Source organism: Cololabis saira, chromosome 6 (genome assembly GCF_033807715.1).
Source record: "Cololabis saira isolate AMF1-May2022 chromosome 6, fColSai1.1, whole genome shotgun sequence".
NCBI lineage: Eukaryota > Metazoa > Chordata > Actinopteri > Beloniformes > Belonidae > Cololabis > Cololabis saira.
The window spans coordinates 17,992,138-18,011,478 of NC_084592.1; the positions used below are offsets into that span (position 1 = coordinate 17,992,138).

The 19,341-nt window shown below is 41.8% G+C and overlaps 1 protein-coding gene across 5 annotated transcripts in view; it reads left to right on the plus strand.

Annotated features, from left to right (window-relative positions):
* The window catches only part of zmp:0000001200 (dedicator of cytokinesis protein 9), an 89,439-nt gene that overhangs the window by 13,121 nt on the left and 56,977 nt on the right, over window positions 1-19,341 (plus strand). For 2 of the 5 annotated variants that reach the window (XM_061723458.1, XM_061723459.1), the window contains exon 1: window positions 9,608-9,927. The exons of 2 other annotated variants lie outside the window; for them this stretch is intronic. In XM_061723458.1, coding sequence (XP_061579442.1) covers window positions 9,754-9,927 — 174 coding nt within the window. In that variant the 5' untranslated portion in view covers window positions 9,608-9,753. Of the gene's footprint in view, window positions 1-9,607; window positions 9,928-19,341 lie in introns of those variants that run through there. One more of the 5 variants, XM_061723461.1, reaches the window with a different exon arrangement.

The window sequence follows — 19,341 nt, forward strand, 5'->3', positions numbered from 1 at the left end:
TGCAATACTTGCTGTTGAATCTCAATATAATACTAGTGGTAATATTTTGCATAACTACAGTCATATAATTCATGCAACAGCTCAAAAAACTGTTTTAATAACACTAACCCAAATCAATATCGGAATCAAATCGATTCTTGACATTTGAATCGATCCCCAGCCCTAGTATATAGTACTGAATATCTGCGATGTTTTCCCCTTTTATTAGGTTTGTTTACATCCATGTTGTGTTGCTGCAATATTTTCTGTTTATTTTTCATCATAGGTGTGTTATAGTCACATACCTGCTGCCTGGTGCACTAGTGACAAATCACATTTCCCCTGCAGGGATTAGTAGTAATTCTGATTAAAAGTGCATCGCCGCTGAAGCGGTGCAGGTGCACGGATGCTCGTTTTTCTCTTCTTCCATACCGTGTTTCCCTTGATTGTCAGCAGCGCTCGCTGAGCTCCGCTCTAGAGGATTTCCACTGATTACAAACAAAGAGTCAAAGAGTCAGATTAGCGGATCCTTAAAGGTTCCCAAACCCCCCCACACCCATACATTATCCCCTCCCCATCTCCCAGCAGCGCCTCTTTAACCCATTCAGACAAATATGTGTTTCTACATATCAATCCAGGCCCATGGCGCACATTTCATCAAGATCTTCATTACACTTAAATTATCTGTTTTGTTTTGTTTTGTTTTGTTTTTCTAGTTTCTCCCTGAAGTTGATACTTTTGAGATTGTTGAGTGATTTTCTATCATGCTTTGATGCTTTGCCGCTAAAAGGTTGTAAAGTTGAATCTGTGTGTGTTTTCACCTTCCTCCCAGGATGGATCCCGTATGTTCACACACAGTAAAATGCTTATTTGCTGCAGGCTTGCTGCTGAAAGTGAGAGAGCTGCTGTTTAATCTGCTAAGTCTATCTGGCTTTCATTGCAGGGAACTTCAGTAAATCTTAGCAGAGACCATCTGTTGGACAACAAGTGTTTGACACCTAAGGCTGTGGGGAGATATTATGAACTTGCTGACTGCAAGCCCAAAGTACAGCACTTAGATTAATAATTCATCGCACTTTGTCCCCATTTGTAGCCAGTTTCCAGACTGAATGTGTAGGCTACCTGTAAAGAGGCTCTACTCTGTAAGTGCTCAAAAGGCTGATACAGCTAATTTTATACTAATTTGGCTGTATATAATAAAACCTAAGCCAAAGCTTGTAAAAAATCTTATAACAGTTGCTTCTCTAAGACTATTCCTGATGTCTTTCTCATTTGGTGTTGTGCTAACACCTGATTGGTGCAGAATAGGAAACTGTCCAAACCTTCTTTTCTAGAGGTCTGCAAATCATACATGGCACAGTCAATTAGAGATGTTATTTGCCTAATACTATGACCCGATGACAGATGATTTTTGTTATGTTTTTACACATAAAGATATAGGATAAAAAAAGGGTGGGATACTTCCACATGACGTCCTCAACCCACACCAGTGTGGGCTTGTTTTAGGATCAGTAAACTCTCTGCTTCCGGCCTGCATGTCAGAACACGACCATGAAGCATTAGCTGCCTGTATCATCTTTCACACACCTGAGGCGCCATTGATCTGATGAATCACAGTCAGCACATCGTCTGCAAATACTCCCCGCATGAAAGTACTATTGTACAGGTTTAGACTTCCTGTATGCGTCACAGAATGATCATGGCTTTGAGTGGCTCTGAATCAGGAATGTGGTTTGAAAGAGCTTTAAAAACACTGAAATAGCACGATTCTTCTAAATATCTCTTTCTATTAAATACTTGTAAGTTGTCATCTCTTATTCCTGGGCAGAAACACAAGGGTTGAGAGAAAGAGAGACAGAGAGAGAGAGAGAAACTGTATTCAGCTTGAACTGCCTGAGTTCAGCTTGTACTGGCTGAAATTATGCTTGTGTACAAACAATAGCTGCATTATATCAATGGTCAATATGAACACACATTGTTTGCACGATGCAGCGTGTCACAAAACACCAGTGTAATCACTCTGTGTATATTTAGTAGATGTGAATATTGTTACTATTGTTACAGAAAAATTAGTACATTTTAGATATATTTTATGTTTTACTGTGTGGTATAAAATAAATGAGATGGACATATTTTTACTGTAGTAACATCTTTGTCCTGTAGGTGGCAGTAAGACGATGCTCTGCTGGTGTAGCGTTTGCAACTTGAACTTCTCACTCCTCTAACATGGATTTTGAGCGTGAAAACTGATCAGATACTTCATGTTTCCAGCTGAAGTAATGATACATTAAATTAAAACTCAGCACTTTTAATTGTTAGTGCTTCTTAATTCCCCCATAGTTTTCTTGAATCCTAGTTTAATCATTCACTTTTTTGTTTTTGAACTGAAGAAAAATAGATTTAAGCCTGCAGCTTTTTTTAAACCATGGATAATTTTAGATATGCAGTGTGATCAGTGTTGTGATGCGCTGATTCCTAACCGGATTAACCCGTGCAGAGTTCCGTCTGAAGCCAAAACCGCGGTTGGAAGGTTTGAAACGACACAGGGACCGCAGGCCCTCAGGGCTTGGCTCTGCTTCAGTACTATCTCTGCTGGTGCTGCAGCTTTAGCAAAGGCACTAGATTAGAAGAATATATTAATAAAAAATTCAACCAGCACGCAGTAATCTGATAGCGGCTCCAACAGAGCAGCATGGCACCCAGAAGCGTAGATGAACGGTTGCACCTACAACGTATATTTAATCTGAGCCTGGTCGCGCCACTACAAAGGAAAGGAAGCGCTGCCACTCAGGAAAATAGGTCATTTTCCTCTCCAGGGATAAATAAACCATCTCAAAATACCAAGAGGAAGGGGATGTGGCCACGTTGTATTTGTTTTGTGCCATTTAAAAAAAAGGGTGAGGATAACCTGATTGTGAGCTGCAGGTCAGAGAAAGACTTAAATTTAGTCCGTAAAACAGGTTCTGCGTATCACCAGGCCAGACACAATACATTATCCAGACAAAAATGTGACTGTGCTCTTCTGTGTCAGGAATGTGAGTGCTTGTAATGTAAACTTGGCATGTAAAACGTGAAGCGTTTTGCTTGATTGATATTCCAAGCCTATCTTCGTAGCCCACCCACATGTGTAATTGCAGGGCAGTGCCCACAACTTGACTTTAAAAGAAAAGAGAAAAAAAAAAACCTTTGGGAACAGGATTCAAATGTTTACACTCAGCATTCCTTTGGAAAGCCCTCAAGAGGTTAATATCACACTTGTCTTTGTGCTCCAGCACCAGTCTAGTTGTACTTCTTATACTTGTGTTGCTGAACTTTAGACGAGGTCAACATTGCTGTCCACAATGCAATCCACTGGTGTTGAGGAGTCACGATGGGGTTTGGAGGGCAGCGGGCAGTGAGAGGTGGCTTTGTTATGACAGGGTTTACACACACATCAGCAGGAAACAGCCACTTCCTTTCACCAGTCCCCAGAGGGCTCCAGCTGGGAGCCACACTGTTTTATCGCCACCGTCCTACTGGGTATGTGGTGATGTCACTGCGGTCCACCACGATGGGCTCTATAGACACACACACACGATTCTCCCTGCAGAGCTTTGGTGAGGAAACACGGTCCAGCGGTGGACTTGACCTTCAATCTAGAGGTGCTCTTCAGATGAGATGCCAGCTCCTCCCGAACTCTCCCCCCGACTCCTCCGATTCACGCAGGGACATTTCTGTCTTTGTAGTGGGCAGGATTGTCTGCTCCTTAGTGTGAAAGGGGAAACTCAGCATGACCCCTCTCTGTACAAACGCTCCGGCTTTGATGTTCGGCGCTCGGCTCCACCCAGCACTTGCTGCGAACAGCTTGAAACTGCTGTATAAGTACAAGTGGTGTTATTTTGAGGGTTTTATGTCGGCCATTTAAGGCTGCGGATGTTGGCACGGTGCGAGTCCAGCTGGGGGAGAGTGACTGTTGCATAATGTGCTATTTTCCCATTAAATCACACAATCAGATGTGATGTCACTGCCCTGCACTCGCACATATGTTGAATGCTGGCCATGAGCCAGTGGTCACATGGGTTATGATATGCAGTGAGACAGCAGCTTCATCAGTTAGCCATGGACAGGTTGGACAGGTTATGTCCTAGTGGGTGGTGTGACTCAAAAGGCAGATAGCGTGTAGGCTTTAGTCTTTCTCAATAACTGATTTCTTCTTTTTACATTTAAAGACTTGATTTGGTGAAGAAAAACTCCTCTATGCCCCCCTCTAAATATCACGTTGAGAAATTGGTGATTAGTTTCCAACACTTGGAAATGTGGATGAAGGAGGTACCGTATTTTCCACATATAAGGCGCACCGCATTATAAGGCACTACAGTAGAGGCTGGGGTTACGTTATCCATCCAACTATTTAATTGAAGTGTATTTTATTTGTGTTATTTCTTTAATATTTTAGTTCTAAATTGGAGGATTATTGTGAACTTGACATATTACAATAAATATAGTTTATTGTTTTTCGTCGCTCAAAATAAACGTCATACTCGCGAAAGCCGGTATACCCGCCAAAACGCCATCCATTCGTCGCGACTTTCAACCCCAGCAAGGCCAAGTATAGAGAAATGTAAGAAAAGAAAAATATCTGAAGAAAATGGAACATTCAATGATGCCTGGGCAGATTCATTTGCATTTACCTCTGATGAGTGGCCTACCAGTATGCCTAATTTGTGGAGAAAAACTGTTTAACAATAAACGGTCAAATGTTGCAAGACATTTCAACAATACACACAGAGCCTTTGCTGAAAAATATCCATAGGGAGAAGATAGAAAAAAAGCTGTTTCGGAACTGATGCGGAAGGCTGATCTGACAAAAAATCACTTCAAGAAGTGGGTGAAGTTGCGGCTCAATATTGATCCATTGATCCATATATAAGGCGCACCGGATTATAAGGCGCATGGTCAGCTTTTGAAAAAATTTAAGGCTTTTAGGTGCGGAAAATACGGTAAATGCAGGACATTAAGGAAGCAGTGGTGATAATAATGTCCTTTATTTAACCAAAAAAGAAAAAGGCACTCCACAAGCGGTGTCCAAAACACAAACACAAGCACAGATGAGCAGGTAAAAGACAGGAGAAGACATCTAGGCGGCAGGAGACGAAGGAAGGACAGGATCATAGATACTCAGGGGGCTGATGAGACGCAGAACAGTTCAGGAAGAGATGAAGAGGCCGACAGGGAGGGAAGGACAGATACTTCCAAATTAGAAAGGAAACCAAGACGGATTAAAATTCATTCATTATGATAGTATTTATCAGATAAGTATTTTATCATCCTGTTTATACTGGTGGTGAAGGCTGGAGCCTCTCAGCAGCCGGTCCATCGCATTTATGGGCTTTTATGTTATGTTGGAAATTTTTTTTTGTTTAAATACTTTGAAATTATTTCATTACTCATTGGCAGCAGTGGATATGCGTGTCTTCTTCACTTGGAAATACAAGATGCACTCTATTTTATTCTGTTGATACTTGTTCTTCATTGACTCTTGAACTTGTGACCATTTGATTGGCTTTTCAACTCGTAAAAACTCTGAATATGTACCGTGTTGTCATGTTAATACAAAAGTTAAAAAAAAGGAAGAAGGGAGTGAGGAAACTGAGGGCTTGTAACGATCGCAGCAGTAATCTGCAAAGCTCCATGTGACCAGCGGCGTCCAGCCCAGCCCTTATCTGCTCTGCAGCTGCTGCAGATTTGAGCAGAGCAGTGCAGCACGGCTTTCCACAACTCCCGGACGATTCTCACGCTTGAATATCCAGCCTGGCTCACTGTAGCGCTGCCTGGTGCTCCACCTCATGATTGAGCACCTTTTTTTTCCAGCTGTGATGCGCTGCAGCCTCAGCACCACTTCATTTGACCAGCACGGGCAGACATGCACATGTCTAGTTATCCTTGAGTTGTGAAGCGACTCTGGGAAGTATTTCATCGTAATCTTAAATGTGTGGTACAGTATTGATTTTATGGTCAGAAGGTGTGCGTAACAGTAAGCTGGACAGAGATGCTTCACCTTAGGGCAGTAGGAACAATCGCTACAACGCCTCATGACTCAGCAGCCCAGTATGACCTGAATAATTCATCCCTCATTAGAGTAAATAGTGTACAGTCTCAGCAGAATACAGGCTACAAACTGTTTTTTAGGTTGCATTATGGAACAAGGGAGGAAATGTACAGTAGTTAGATTTCAATTCAAAACTCATCAGTTACATGGAGTTTAAAGACCTAGCAGAGCTGCGTCTGCATTCTGTTCTTGATCTATTGAATCACAGGCATGTGATATGGTTTTGAGCGGTTTTCCCTTATAAATCAAGTATATATATATTATGGCATGCCGTTCAGGAAATTAATATTTGAATATATTGAATGAAACTCCGAATATATTGAATGAAACCCTGAATATATTGAATGAAACCACGAATATATTGAATGAAACCCCAAATATATTCAATGAAACCCCGAATATATTGAATGAAACCCAGAATATATTGAATACACCTTGAATATATTGGCTGAAACCCTGAATATACTGAATAAAACCCTGAATATATTGAATAAACCTTGAATATATTGAATTAAACTCTGAATATATTGAATGAACCTTGAATATATTGGCTGAAACCCTGAATATACTGAATAAAACCCTGAATATATTGAATAAACCTTGAATATATTGAATTAAACTCTGAATATATTGAATGAACCTTGAATATATTGAATTAAACTCTGAATATATTGAATGAACCTTGAATATATTGAATGAAACCCCAAATATATTGAATGATCCTTGACTGACATCATTATTACCGCCATCTTGTACATCATATTTGCTGCTGCTGCAAATATGAGCCAGTCAGCTCGCAATCTAGTTGCAGCTATTTTAAGCAATGATGACATCGTCAATGCTACGGAAGCTAGTGCTGCCACCACAGAAACCAGAGAAAAAAAAACTATCAGTATGACGTTATAACGTGAAACGTTTATTGCTAGAACAATAAATTATCCGCGACCCGGTTCCAGATAAGCGGATGGATGGATGGATGGATGGATGGATGGATGGATGGATGGATGGATGGATGGATGGATGGATGGATGGATGGATGGATGGATGGATGGATGGATGGATGGATGGATGGAGGTTGACTTCTGGTCACCAGTCAGGCTGGTCAGGCTGACAAATCGTCAAATTCCGTCAGTCGGTGTATCTCACACCGGCAGTGGCACAAGTGGTAGAGCGAGTCGTCCAATGATCGAAGGGTTGGCGGTTCAAAACCCCTGTCTCCAGTCATCTGTCGTTGTGTCCTTGGGCAAGACACTTCACTCTGCTTGCCTCCATTGCTGGTGTGTGAATGTTTCGGTGGTTAGAGAGGCTGTTGGCCCGGATTGGCTGTTTCCGTCAGTCTGCCCCGGGGCAGCTGAGGCTACACTTGTAGTTTACCATCACTAAGTATGAATGGAAGGAATGAATAATGGTGGCATTGTGAGCGCTTTGAGTATCCAAGAAAAGCGCGATATAAATCGAATGCATTATTGTTATTATTACAGCAAGTACTCTAGTAGTACTCTATAACCATGAAGGATATCCGCTGTTCTTTATAGTTGTCTGTACATCGGCATCTCTCTTAGATATGATTCTTTTAAGCTCTGCATCTAAAAATATCCATTTCAGGATGCGAGCCAAGTCCTGCAGGTCATTTCTTTCCCCCCTGGTAGACAAACTCCTGTTCAGTGTCACATGGTGAAATTATAGTCACCCTAAAGCCTTGTTGCCGGCATGTCCTTGCAGGACCGAGAAGAATCTGTGTCCCCGGGGCAAATGATTTACGACAGCCAGCTGTGACACTGCAGTGTCTGCTTTGTGTCTGAGCAATATCTTACTCATACATGTGTTGGAGCTCTGTAACAACAAGCAGCCATGACTGGCAGATGTTCATGAACATCCTTGTGTTTCGCATAAGAAATAAATGCTAAATTTAGAGAGAAATCTGTTTCAAAGCTCGCCTGCACGGCCTCAAAAAGGAGGATTTATGACTTTGCAGTTTTACACCAGATTACTTCTTGTTACTCTATTTAAAGCTTAAAATCCCCCTTTGCAGTGACAAGGGGAGGGAGGTTGGATCTGAAGTGTGAGGGGAAGGGATAAAGGAAAAAAGGCGATGTGTTTCCAGTGCAATCAAAGTCTCTTCCCGCATTTTTCTCCAGTATCTCTCTCAGTGAATCCCCCTCTCTTCTGGGCTCAGCTGCTTTGCTCTCGTAGCTCGTCTCATCCTGCATTCGAATGTAGTTCAGTGTGTCAAGCACTACTGAAATATTAACACAGCAGCAGCAAACAGCAGTGCGTGCAAGTGTTTAGTGCACCATCACACTGTGGGGAACACTTTGCTCTCCGCCGACATGTGCTTACTGTATGTGATCATTTTTCAATTGCATACACCCGTACTGTACGTTGGTCAATGTAACTAATAGAACGGCTCGTCATATGCTGGATCCTCACAGAAACACTTTATCAAAACAGAGGTTTGTAGAGATCTTATTTTGTCTCATCTACTGTATACTTCTAGTACAGGTATAGATGTCAAACTTAAGATTATTGCCATTGAAGCAGTAACATTTCAACAATGAGCTACTCAAACCCAAACTGCAGAGACAAGTAAGCTTTCCATCATTTAAAACACTGCTTTCTTGCTCTTATCTTCTGTCCTCTTGATCACAGTCTTATTTCAATATACATTTCAATCAAAGGCCAATATTTGGTGAAATATTCTTTGGTGTTTCCAACAGCTTGTATATGATTCAGCTGCGTGGTTCCAGTCACAGTGTCTGTGGTCTTGGCAGACCGAGCAGCTTGTGATCAAGTGCAACTAATCTTTTGCAGAAAAACACTCTCTATTTGAAGTCTTGGCTTTAAAGGTTTAAATCCTCCCATTTTCTGCTCTCATTTGCAAACGCACACTTCCACAAGGCTTGAGCCAGGTCAACACGGGACCTATTTCACTCACTGCACTTATTTTTCCCTACGTTTTGCTTTATCTGTTGTACTTTACACAGCAACAGCTGCTGACTGCTGCAAATGATATGCCAATGAGTTTTTCTGCCATTGCCCTGGGTTTTTCAGCTGAACTAAATACGCATTCAGCCATATTGCTGTTTGCCTGACCATGAGGCGAGACATTCCCTCTGGATATTAAGGTTTGAATTCGGTGTAACCCACTTATTTCAAAGTACTCACTCCTCTCCATAAGAGTCTGATTTCATGGGATGAATATGAAACTGATTAATGCAATTCAGCATTTTGTATAACCAAAAAACAAGGATGAGGAGAGATTTTGGAAATTCAGCGGAGAATCAGTGAGTGTGTGAGTCAGTGAGACAGATGCACATTGCCGTCACGCTGAAGCTCAGCATTGGTTGAAGCTGCAGCAGAGCTCACACAGCATCCTTCATCCCTCCCATCCCTCCGTCTCTGCTCTGGCTCACTCACTCACTGTATCTCGCCTGCTAACTGAGGTATTTCTACTAGAACAGACTAGGGGCAGCTCAGAGTTACCGTTCAGGTGGACTCCTCTCTCTCTGAGTGTGCATACGTTAAATTAGATCCATCCTCCCCTGGATGCTGGTCGTATCCCCGGGTAAGAAGCTGAGGATTTGCTGGTCCGACTAAGATCATGGACCAGGCAGGAGCAGGGGACGATCAGGGAAACTGGGTCACTCGCAGGCTCTCCTGACTGATGTCTGCTTGGACGTGGAGGAATGGGGTGCACCGCCAGCGCCGTTGTGTTTGACGGGCTGCGGACGGTCTTAGAGAGGAACTGTAGTGGCTACATCTGCAAAGAGGCAGCTGAGCCCACTGGGCCGTCTGAGGCTGAGCGAGCGCTGAGTCGGAGAGAGTCGCGTGCAGCGCCGAGAACACCGAGAATACCGAAGGTGTGTGTCTCTGAGTGTGTGTATGTGTGTGCATGTGTGTGTGTGTGTGTGTATATGTGTGTGTATATGTGTGTGTGTATGTGCGCTCACTGCATGTGGTTTCGTTTTTTTTTTTCCAGCAACATCTGTACATTTCTTCTTTTGTGTAGTCGATACAAAGATGTGAAACAGATGTTTTTACTTTGGTATCAAACAGAAAAAACAACACATCGCCTTGGTTTTTGCTTTTATAAACATGCTTGTTTTGTGTATTTGCAAATAATGCTGAATAAAGTGAGACTTTTTTTTTCTATTATGCAGCACCAAGGAGAGCAGTAAATACTAATCTTTTATAAATTGGATCCAGTTAATTGCCTATGAAATAACAAGATTGTTCAAGATTCTGACAGACAGTTCTGCCTCAACAACCATGATTACTTAAGTGCCTAAAACATTTATCCATCCAGTCATAAAAGTGTTTTCAAATAGTTTATTTGATGTGAAAGCTTTTCAAAGCAAACCCGTGATGCTGCAATGCTCTTTTCTTCACTTGCAATGATAATTTAAACTAAAAAAAGCACCTGAATAAAACAGATGTTAGTGGTATTAGGATGTGCATTTTTGCAGAAGATTGATAGATGCATCTCCCACAGCCTCTTCTCAGCCATGTGGGCGTGCACTGAAGAGAGTGAAAGGTAGAATAAGTAGGGCAGGAGGAGGGCTGACTGTTGGATCTTGCTAAGCAGTGCACGAGTTAAAGCCCCCCGAGGTCAGAGATGGCAGTGAAGAGGTTAAGGAGGGAACTGTAAGCCTTGTGTCTGCTGCAAATCAATCACCGCTCTTCATCTGCGAACCAGCGGCCTTGGCAGAGTTTCTGCTGCCCCGTACCAGCGTGTCTTTCCCTTCTTGTTTGTGTTTACTTATTACTGTGCATGTGTGTTTGTGTGTGTGTGTTTGTGTTTGTGTGTGAGCTGTTTCTTTCCTCGTCACCAGATTTGCAGTGCACTGCGCGCCTCCTGAGAGCAGAGCTGATGTTGAAAACGGTGTTCCCACAGCGATACAGAACTTTTTTTTTACTAGTTCCTTATTTTTGTAAATAAGCCATTGAGACAGTCTGAGAAGCAGAGGTGTCAAAAGTATTCACATTTATTACTCAGGTAGAAGTATAGATACTAGAGTTTAAAAATACTCCTGTAGAAGTTGAAGTATCAAGTCAAGTTTTTTACTCAAGTAAAAGTATAAAAGTACTGGTTTCAAAACTACTTAAAGTATAAAAGTAAAAGTAATGTAAGGGGGAAAAAAGCCATTAAGGACAAAAGCCATTGAAAATGAATGCATCTTAGTATAATGCAAATATATTAAAGAACCGTATATGTGTACTATTGAGCATTAACATGTGTTTCAGAGAGCAGGAGATATGATGATTAGTTGCCTATAAGTATTGTAATGGTGCAAAAAGTCAAACTTCAGAGGCATGTTATCATTTATCCTAACCTTTATTGGAATGTACATCCAAGTTTAGTTGCAGGAATCTGAGGGAACGGATGTAAGAACAAAACTGGACAAGAACATCTGTTCCACAACCAAATTCACTCTATCCGGATGGAGCAATTTAACTGGATAGTTTTTATTTAAAGGCCGAAATTAAATAGAGTAACCAGGCTGTTTTTAAAATGTAAGGAGTAAAAAGTACAGATAATTGCGTGAAAATGTAAGGAGTAAAAGTAAAAAGTCGTCTGAAAAATAATTACTCCAGTGAAGTATAGATAACCAAAATTTCTACTTAAGTAAGGTAACGAAGTATTTGTACTTTGTTACTTGACACCTCTGCTGAGAAGTAACTAAATCCAGCAACACGTTACCCCCTGTGCATCCCACCAAAACCATGCCATTACACCATTATTATAAAATCACTTCAGAAATTAACTGGACTGACTTCTAACTGATGGTATCGCTGACATAATAAGGAGCTCTACAGTTGAATACCTTGGTCACAGAACGATCAAAGACTGAAATAAGGTGATTTTTATCCATTAAGGGAAGGTAACATGTAAAAATGTCTTTCATTTGGCCACTTTCTGTCTGTATGTGCTACTGTAGCAGATCATCGCCATTAGTCTATAAATGATGAAGAACTTGGTTTGTGTGCAGTCAAAATGCAACATTTATTATTTATTCATTACATTTCTTAGGATTTTGCAATGTTTTACGGTTTGTAAACACTAACCATCTTTGAATGTAAAGTTGAAAGCGACAGCATGCTACTTTCAGTGCAGTTGGATGCTTTTAATCCATTAAGCTTGGTTATAAAAAGGTATAAACCATTGTGTGTGCCTTTTTAATTCCTTTTAATTTCAGCAGGTTATTCTCTCTGGGAATTTAAAACAGGACGACAACAGATGGGGTTAGACGGAGCACACTTTCCCCTACATGCACACAGACAAAGGGAGAGCACTCTTGAGCTATTAAAGTGTATCGCCATTATATTTTTCTCGCTGATTGCAGCCGCTCAGCCTTTTCCTTCCTCATGAAAACTGTACGTCCAGTTTTTCTCAGAAGCTTTTAAAAGCAAAAAACTAATCTGGGACACCATGAGAAAGCTATCAAGTCAAGCCTCATTCCTTGCACGGATTCGGCTTCTTCCCTGTTTCTCTCACAGCGTTGATACCGACTGTAATACTGTAACAGATGCTCCACAGGAGTTGTTTTATCGGAGTGTCGTGTTGCAAGGAAAGTAAAAAAAAAAGTGGTGACGTCAGCAAGGTTCAAGATGAAACAGCTTTTGTGTGGTTTATTTTATGGGGGCACTACCTTTAACGTGGCACAACGATCCTTTGTTTTCAATGTTCTGCGGCAAACAAGCACGAGTTTATGTGCTCCTTGCTTTAGGGGAGGCCATGAAACGCCAAACAAAGTCTGTATGACATCAACAACAAAGTGATCCCACTTTGGTTTGGTCTCCTCAGCTGAAACTGTGGGAGGTTTGACAGATTGACAGCATCATTATACATGGAAACTTGTTCATCAGGTGACACAAGACATAAGCAGGGATTCAGGATCAACCCTTTAGCCACCACATCTCCATCACACTGCAGTGCCACACAACAAACTAACCGAACCGTAGATAGAGCTTACCACATCATGGTGGTGATGCGCACTTTTGGCTGTTTGCAAAGATCCAGTGGCAAAAAAAGAGATGAAGAAAAAGAATGCAGCAAAAGATGGAAGAGAAAAAGAAACTAGTGAACATGAAGGATGTTACTTAGCAGTGGCAGCGATTAAGGTTCAAAGAAAAATCCCACGCTGAACCAAAGATACTCTATACAGAAGATAGCGCATTACCGTTGCCGTACGTTACCGTACTGCCAATGGTATGAAATGGTATACACTTCCTGTCTCCTAATCGTTTTGGAACATACAACACTAGATACAGTACAACTTTCTTCCAAAAAGACTTAAATAATACAAATAACAGTATTATTAAGCAAAGAAGCAAGTTTTATTTTAGTTTTAAACTTCATTTTATCCGATGGGAAAACGATGAGAGCCAAATCTCGTGAGAGTGTGTTGCTCAGACAGAGACAGGTCTCAAACAAAGTTCATTTTCTCCTAATCTGTCGGTCTGAAAATGTCCATTTTGGTGTCAGAATGTTCAGAGGGTTTGTGGCTTTTGAAAAATGGTTCCCATATTTACTTAGGTTACTATGGGGCGAAGAAATTGGTAATAATCTGTGCTCACGTTCACTTTTCCCATAGGACTCAATAGACTCAGGACCTGCTTCCTGTCTCCTAAAGGGGCGGGGCAGTCACGTGACACAGATACAGGAAACCGAACCGTAGTGGGCTGTCTCGTTTATTGAACGTCTGGCTGAACCTCCATGTTGGGGCAACACGCCAACAAGTCTTGAACCGAATCCCTGGTCCATCTATCGTTTTTTTTAAATCTTCATCAAATGTATTTGCAGCAAAATGTTTCCGGTCCAAATCGTCCAAATGAGTTGTGTTCATGCGATTTATGTTCATGTTAGAGGGCTGAATGTATTTTTTATTAGAGACACCTCACCAGATACTCCCTATAGGCCGATGTGAGCACCTCTCGTACTACAGGAACGGTTTTCGCACCGAAAGGTTTTTTTCTTTCGGCCCCGACAGAAAAAACCTACCAGGAACCCCCACTAATGGAAACACACACCTAACATATGCTCTTCCGTTGTTCTTGTTAGCTCCTTCCTACGTTTGAGGTGCTCCAGCACGGGAATGGTTGCTACGAATGCCTCTCTGACATCGTAACGAACACCGATACGTGACGGACCGAATGTTGGAACGTTTACGGCGCTCACTTGTCGTAAAAACATCACCTCCGGAAACTCGCACTGATCTTTCACAAAACGTTTTGGCAGCAGCAGTTTGATCTGGCAGAAGCGTTAGTGAAACTCAAATGGCAGCAGATACATTTCAGCCTTGTTGATCAATAAAGATGTTTTAAAGGTTCTAGTAGCCTTAAATCTTCTGGAAGAGGAGACACTTTAGCACCACTACTAGCACAACGTTTTTAAGGTATAGCATTTCAGGCACTCAGTGCGGACCGTCTTTGCTTTGTGTTTGCATCCTGTCAATTTTGATGCCATTGTTTTCCACATCCTACGACGGCGACGTCGTTAGAGCGTAATCATCAGGCCCATGCACAAATCTCATTTTGGATTAATAGTTATGTTCATTGTGAAGGACTGGCTTCCAACGCGCTGCAGGATGGCGGCTCGTGGAGCTGCTGATGCAGTGGCGTGGTGTGTTTTGTTACATTCCCGGTTACACCCTGTTTTGCTTTGGCTCCGATTGGCTTGTTATGTAACAAGCATAGTCGTGTCCCACAGCTTGATATATTATGGTAATAACTTGGTAATTAAAATGAGCTCTTAACAATTCTGCTTTTATTGGAATATTTGTTTTTTATATTGGTCATTCCCTCTTCTTTCTATGAACAAATAAATCAAACTTGATTAACAGACTGTATGTACAATCCTGCAGGAACTCAGTGGTTGGGTAAAGCAGAAGCACTGTAACACATTTGAAATTTTACATAATAAATGTGTCATTGTGCTTTTGTGCAAGATGATGTGGCATTGTGAATGTAGTAACTTTGTTAAAACCTCCTCCCAGTTTTTGTCATAAACTGGAGCAGTGATGACGCAAAACTAAAACCAAGAAATTCCTCAATCACTCCAGAGGACGACAACAAAAGCTTTTAATACGCTACTTCTCATTCAGTGCGGCCAGATCCGGACTTCTGAGATGATATTGATTGATTTGCACTGAAAAGATGGCCTGTTAAGCTGATTCCAACTGAATACCCCCCCCTTTCCTCTCCTCCAGGACTTCCTTTCAATTTAGCAACTTGAGCACTCGTTCTGCCAGTAAAAAAAATGGCTCAGCAGGCCTTCCTGCCTTCAGCTCTGTGCCAGCCTGCCCAGAGAAATATGTCTGGATTCACTTCCATGGAATTCCGTTTAAGCTCCAAGTTAAAAAAATGTGAGCTCTGTGCTTCGGCGAACGTGTCCACAGTAGCTACTTTTGCAGATGTGAGGCACGGAGAAGGTGATAAGAATGGTTCAGTGGATTAAACTGCGAGAGTGAAACTGTAGATAAATGTAGCGTGAGTGGTGATATGAAACAAAAAAAACCAAGCATCTGATGGCACCACCAGAGTCCAGCCTAGAATCATGTTTCAAACGGGTCCCACTGGTTTGATAAAATAGTATAATAGTGAAATATGTTGGAAAAACTACCTGAGAAAGAAAGTACATTATATGATGATGGCGCCTACTGCTGAACCCATAAACCCACGAGAAACTCACAAGAGGCTCCTATCCTTTAAAAAGTTGTAGCTCCAGGGCTCAGTGTACTTTAAAGTTGTCATACTGATTACAAGGTCAAATGACGGCAGCCTAGATGGTTATGATCTGACTGTTTACAACTGTATGTTTAAAAAAATAAAGGTAAGGACAAACTTTAGAAGTAGATGTGTTTCTGTTAAAGGGGTAAACTTGTGGAACAGTCTCTGTGATGAGCTAAAAATGTGTAGTTCTATCCGCAAATTCAAAAAACTGTTTAAACTTAGGGCAATTGATAAATATAAACTATGACCAAGAGCAGCTTCTCCAGTAAATCCTCTATATCGCATGCTTTTGTTGTAATTGATCTCTGTAATACTTTTTATTTGGATTTGTTGTGATGTGATGTATTGTAAAAAAGGGTAGGCATTATATAAGCTACGGCTTCAGTCCTTTTTTGGTTCATTTATTTATATATCCAGTAGGGCTGTCCGATTAATCGATTTTAAATCGTAATCGCGATTATGTAATTAGAACGATGTTAAAACGTGAAACTCGTAAAATCGATTTTTCACTTTTTTTTTTTTTTTTTTTTTTTAATTGGAAATATAACTTACTGTATGTTTGCAAGTGCTGATTTGCTGATTTTTTTTTCAGAGATAAAACTTTATATTTTATTATATTTTTTTAAACTTTTTTTCAACTTATTTTACAGAGTTTTGCACTTTATTCATTCATTTTGGGGCAAATGTTCAATAAGAAAACAGCATATTTGAAATCATTTCTTTGCCTTTTTGTCAATTCACAAAATAATCGTAATCGAAAATCGGATTTTGAGAGAAAAAAATCGAGATTTTATTTTTGGGCAAAATCGAACAGCCCTAATATCCAGCTTTACTGACTAATGGACCAAAATAAAACTAACTAACTAACTAACTTTACAACGATAAATGTTGGACTGTCCAGGATCTGAGTCATAAGTGCATTTCTGCACATGAACATAAGAGAAAAAAAAACTAATTTCCTCAAAAGTACTTTTTTTTTAATGATCTCACCCGGTGTGGGGCCCATAGGAGCATGTGACACTGGGAGGAGTGCAGCTGCCCTCCCCCCGTCGTCTTGAGTTGAGACACAAGCGTGAAAAGATAACATCCTTCCCTGTGGTGGCCCACCAGAGGAATCTGAGAGTCGGGCCGCGCTCAGAGGTGGGCAGACGGGCCTCCTTCATGCTGGAATGCCCCTCAAGCAGTTGCATAAACAATCAAGCGAGTACAGAAGCTGGACCCGATCCCAGCTCTGCGATTACAGTCACCATCTCATCCCAGTGGAAGCAGGCCAGGAGTGAAAAAAAACCCTCACTAATTAATGATTGTGTCTTACAAGCTGACAGGGATCGGTTCTGCCGGGGCCCTCAGCTGATGATCAGAGGGGACTTATTTATATTTAGCCTTACAATCACTGCACAAAGCCAAAACCATGCAGTTTCTGCGGTGGACTCTGAGGCCGGCTCTTCTTTCAGCCGTCCCACTCAAGGCGTGTACGGTCCCTGGCTGGGACGGTCCCTGACCGGACTGTAATACTCCAGGAATGTGCTTCTCCTGTTGTCTTTAGTCAGCCCGCTGTCACCGTGCAGGTGGATTGCATGGGGGTCAGATAGCGTCTTTGTGTGAGTGTTGCGTGTGTGTGTGTGTGTGTGTGTGTGTGGGTGAGAGGGTGTTGAACTCCCCCGGGCTGCTCCGTTGAGTGTAGGAGGGGCCTCCTCCTCAGCCTGGTGGCGAGTGTGCTGCTCTCAGTCAGAGCCGTCCCGGCTGAGCTTGAGCGAGAGTCTGAGCACGAGACTGAGAGAGACAGAGAGGGAGAAGGAGAGGGGGACACAAACTTTGTTCCGGCACAAGGATTTGATTTTCTTCTTTTCTTTGACTGATATGCTTGCTGTCTGCTTCCCTCTGGGAGTTAACTCGGAGATATCTCACGGCAGCTGTTGACAATGCAAGGACGGGCTCATAAAGCTCCAAAGAAGGAGCTGGTCATCGAGAGTCCGCAGCAGTTCAAGAGGCGGGTTGCAGCCGAGGCTGAGGTAGATTCAGTCCCGCAGGTGGTGGTAAGTCATTTAAACAATCACGTGGAGACTTTGTAGTTAGAGTATTTCTCATATTGTCTTAATTGTTCTCATATAAAGACATCTTTTCTTTAAAAAAAGTCCTGTGTAGTTTAGCCAGAGTCATAAAGCTCTGAAGCAGGTGTCATGTGAGCACCTGACTTTCCAACTCTTCACTGCTGCCACCTCACATTGTAAATGTGGTTGGAGGAAAGTAAAACGTGACCAGGGCTTTACTACCTGGACAGTTGCTCTGAGTTTATTTCTGAGGGACTGCCATGGCTTGTAAAACAGTTTTATTTGGCTCAAAAGTCAGGGTGGAGACAGCGATTGTTTTCCTTCTCTGAGGTGAAGGTGGCCAGCAGGTTCTGGGTCCGCAGAGCCATCAGAGAAGCTGTCGGTTTGAAACGTGTCTGTCAGTGGAGAGGCACTACTTTCCACCATTGTTTTCGGAGCGTATGAGGGTGCAGCGATGGGAGGAGTGGGAGCTGCTGCGAAACAGCTGCTGGATCGCTGCAGAGAGGGAGTGAAGGAGATGGCTTCATACCTTTCTGCTGAAGCATCTCCCTGGCATGATGGGCTGTTCGGTGACTAAAAAACTGAGAATTTGGGGCTCTTTTTCTTTTCTGATGAACATTATTGATATAATGCAACTAATGGTTTAATGTGGAAATCCAAGAAACATCACTATAGTTACTATATTTTAGTGCTTAAGTGTTTTTAAAAGGCTTTATCTGATTACAGACAGACTGGGTCTGTCATTAATGTAGATTAACTGTGGGATTGGAGTCAATGTCAGCTTTAAGTTCATGATCAAACCCCATTCGATGAGACTTATGAATGATTAAGTTGTTAGTAGCAGTGGGCATAAATGAGTTGCATGAAAATGAACAGGTCCAGAAAGTTATTAAGACAAACGCAGTTGCTTATGTGCAGAATGTCTAAACCATGACAACCACAACTAAAAGATTAGAAAAAGTTGAGCCCGGTTCCACGGACTCAGTTCAGCTCTGCGGGCAGAGAGTGATCGAGCTCTTTTCTTATGAATGTCCATGTTCTTACTCAGCGCTGAGTCCATTGTGTGGTTTACCACTTTCAGCTACCGACAAAGCGAGACGGAATAACCCAGAGGGCTAAAAAGAAAAAAGTAAACAACAACAGAGCACGTTGGGGAATGCATCGCTGGTGGGAAAAGGGCAGAAAAACTACAGTTTGGTCCACATTTGTTTAGATACCAGTACTGTTAAGCTATTAAAAGCTTGTTTTTTGATTAATGTAGTCTGACCTTTCATGGGAGGCTTTTTCATGTCTTCTCTGTAATTATTTTCAGTAATTTATTTCATTTATTACTTTTTACTGCTAATTCAAGTCTTCCAGCAGCCTCTCAGCTGTGTGGCTCCTGGTTTAGCTACACATGCATCAGTGTTGATTGTTTTTGTGGCTTAAATTGCTTAAAACTGAGCTGCCTGCACCAGTACAGCTTGTCCATGTGGAGATTTAGCCAGAAAG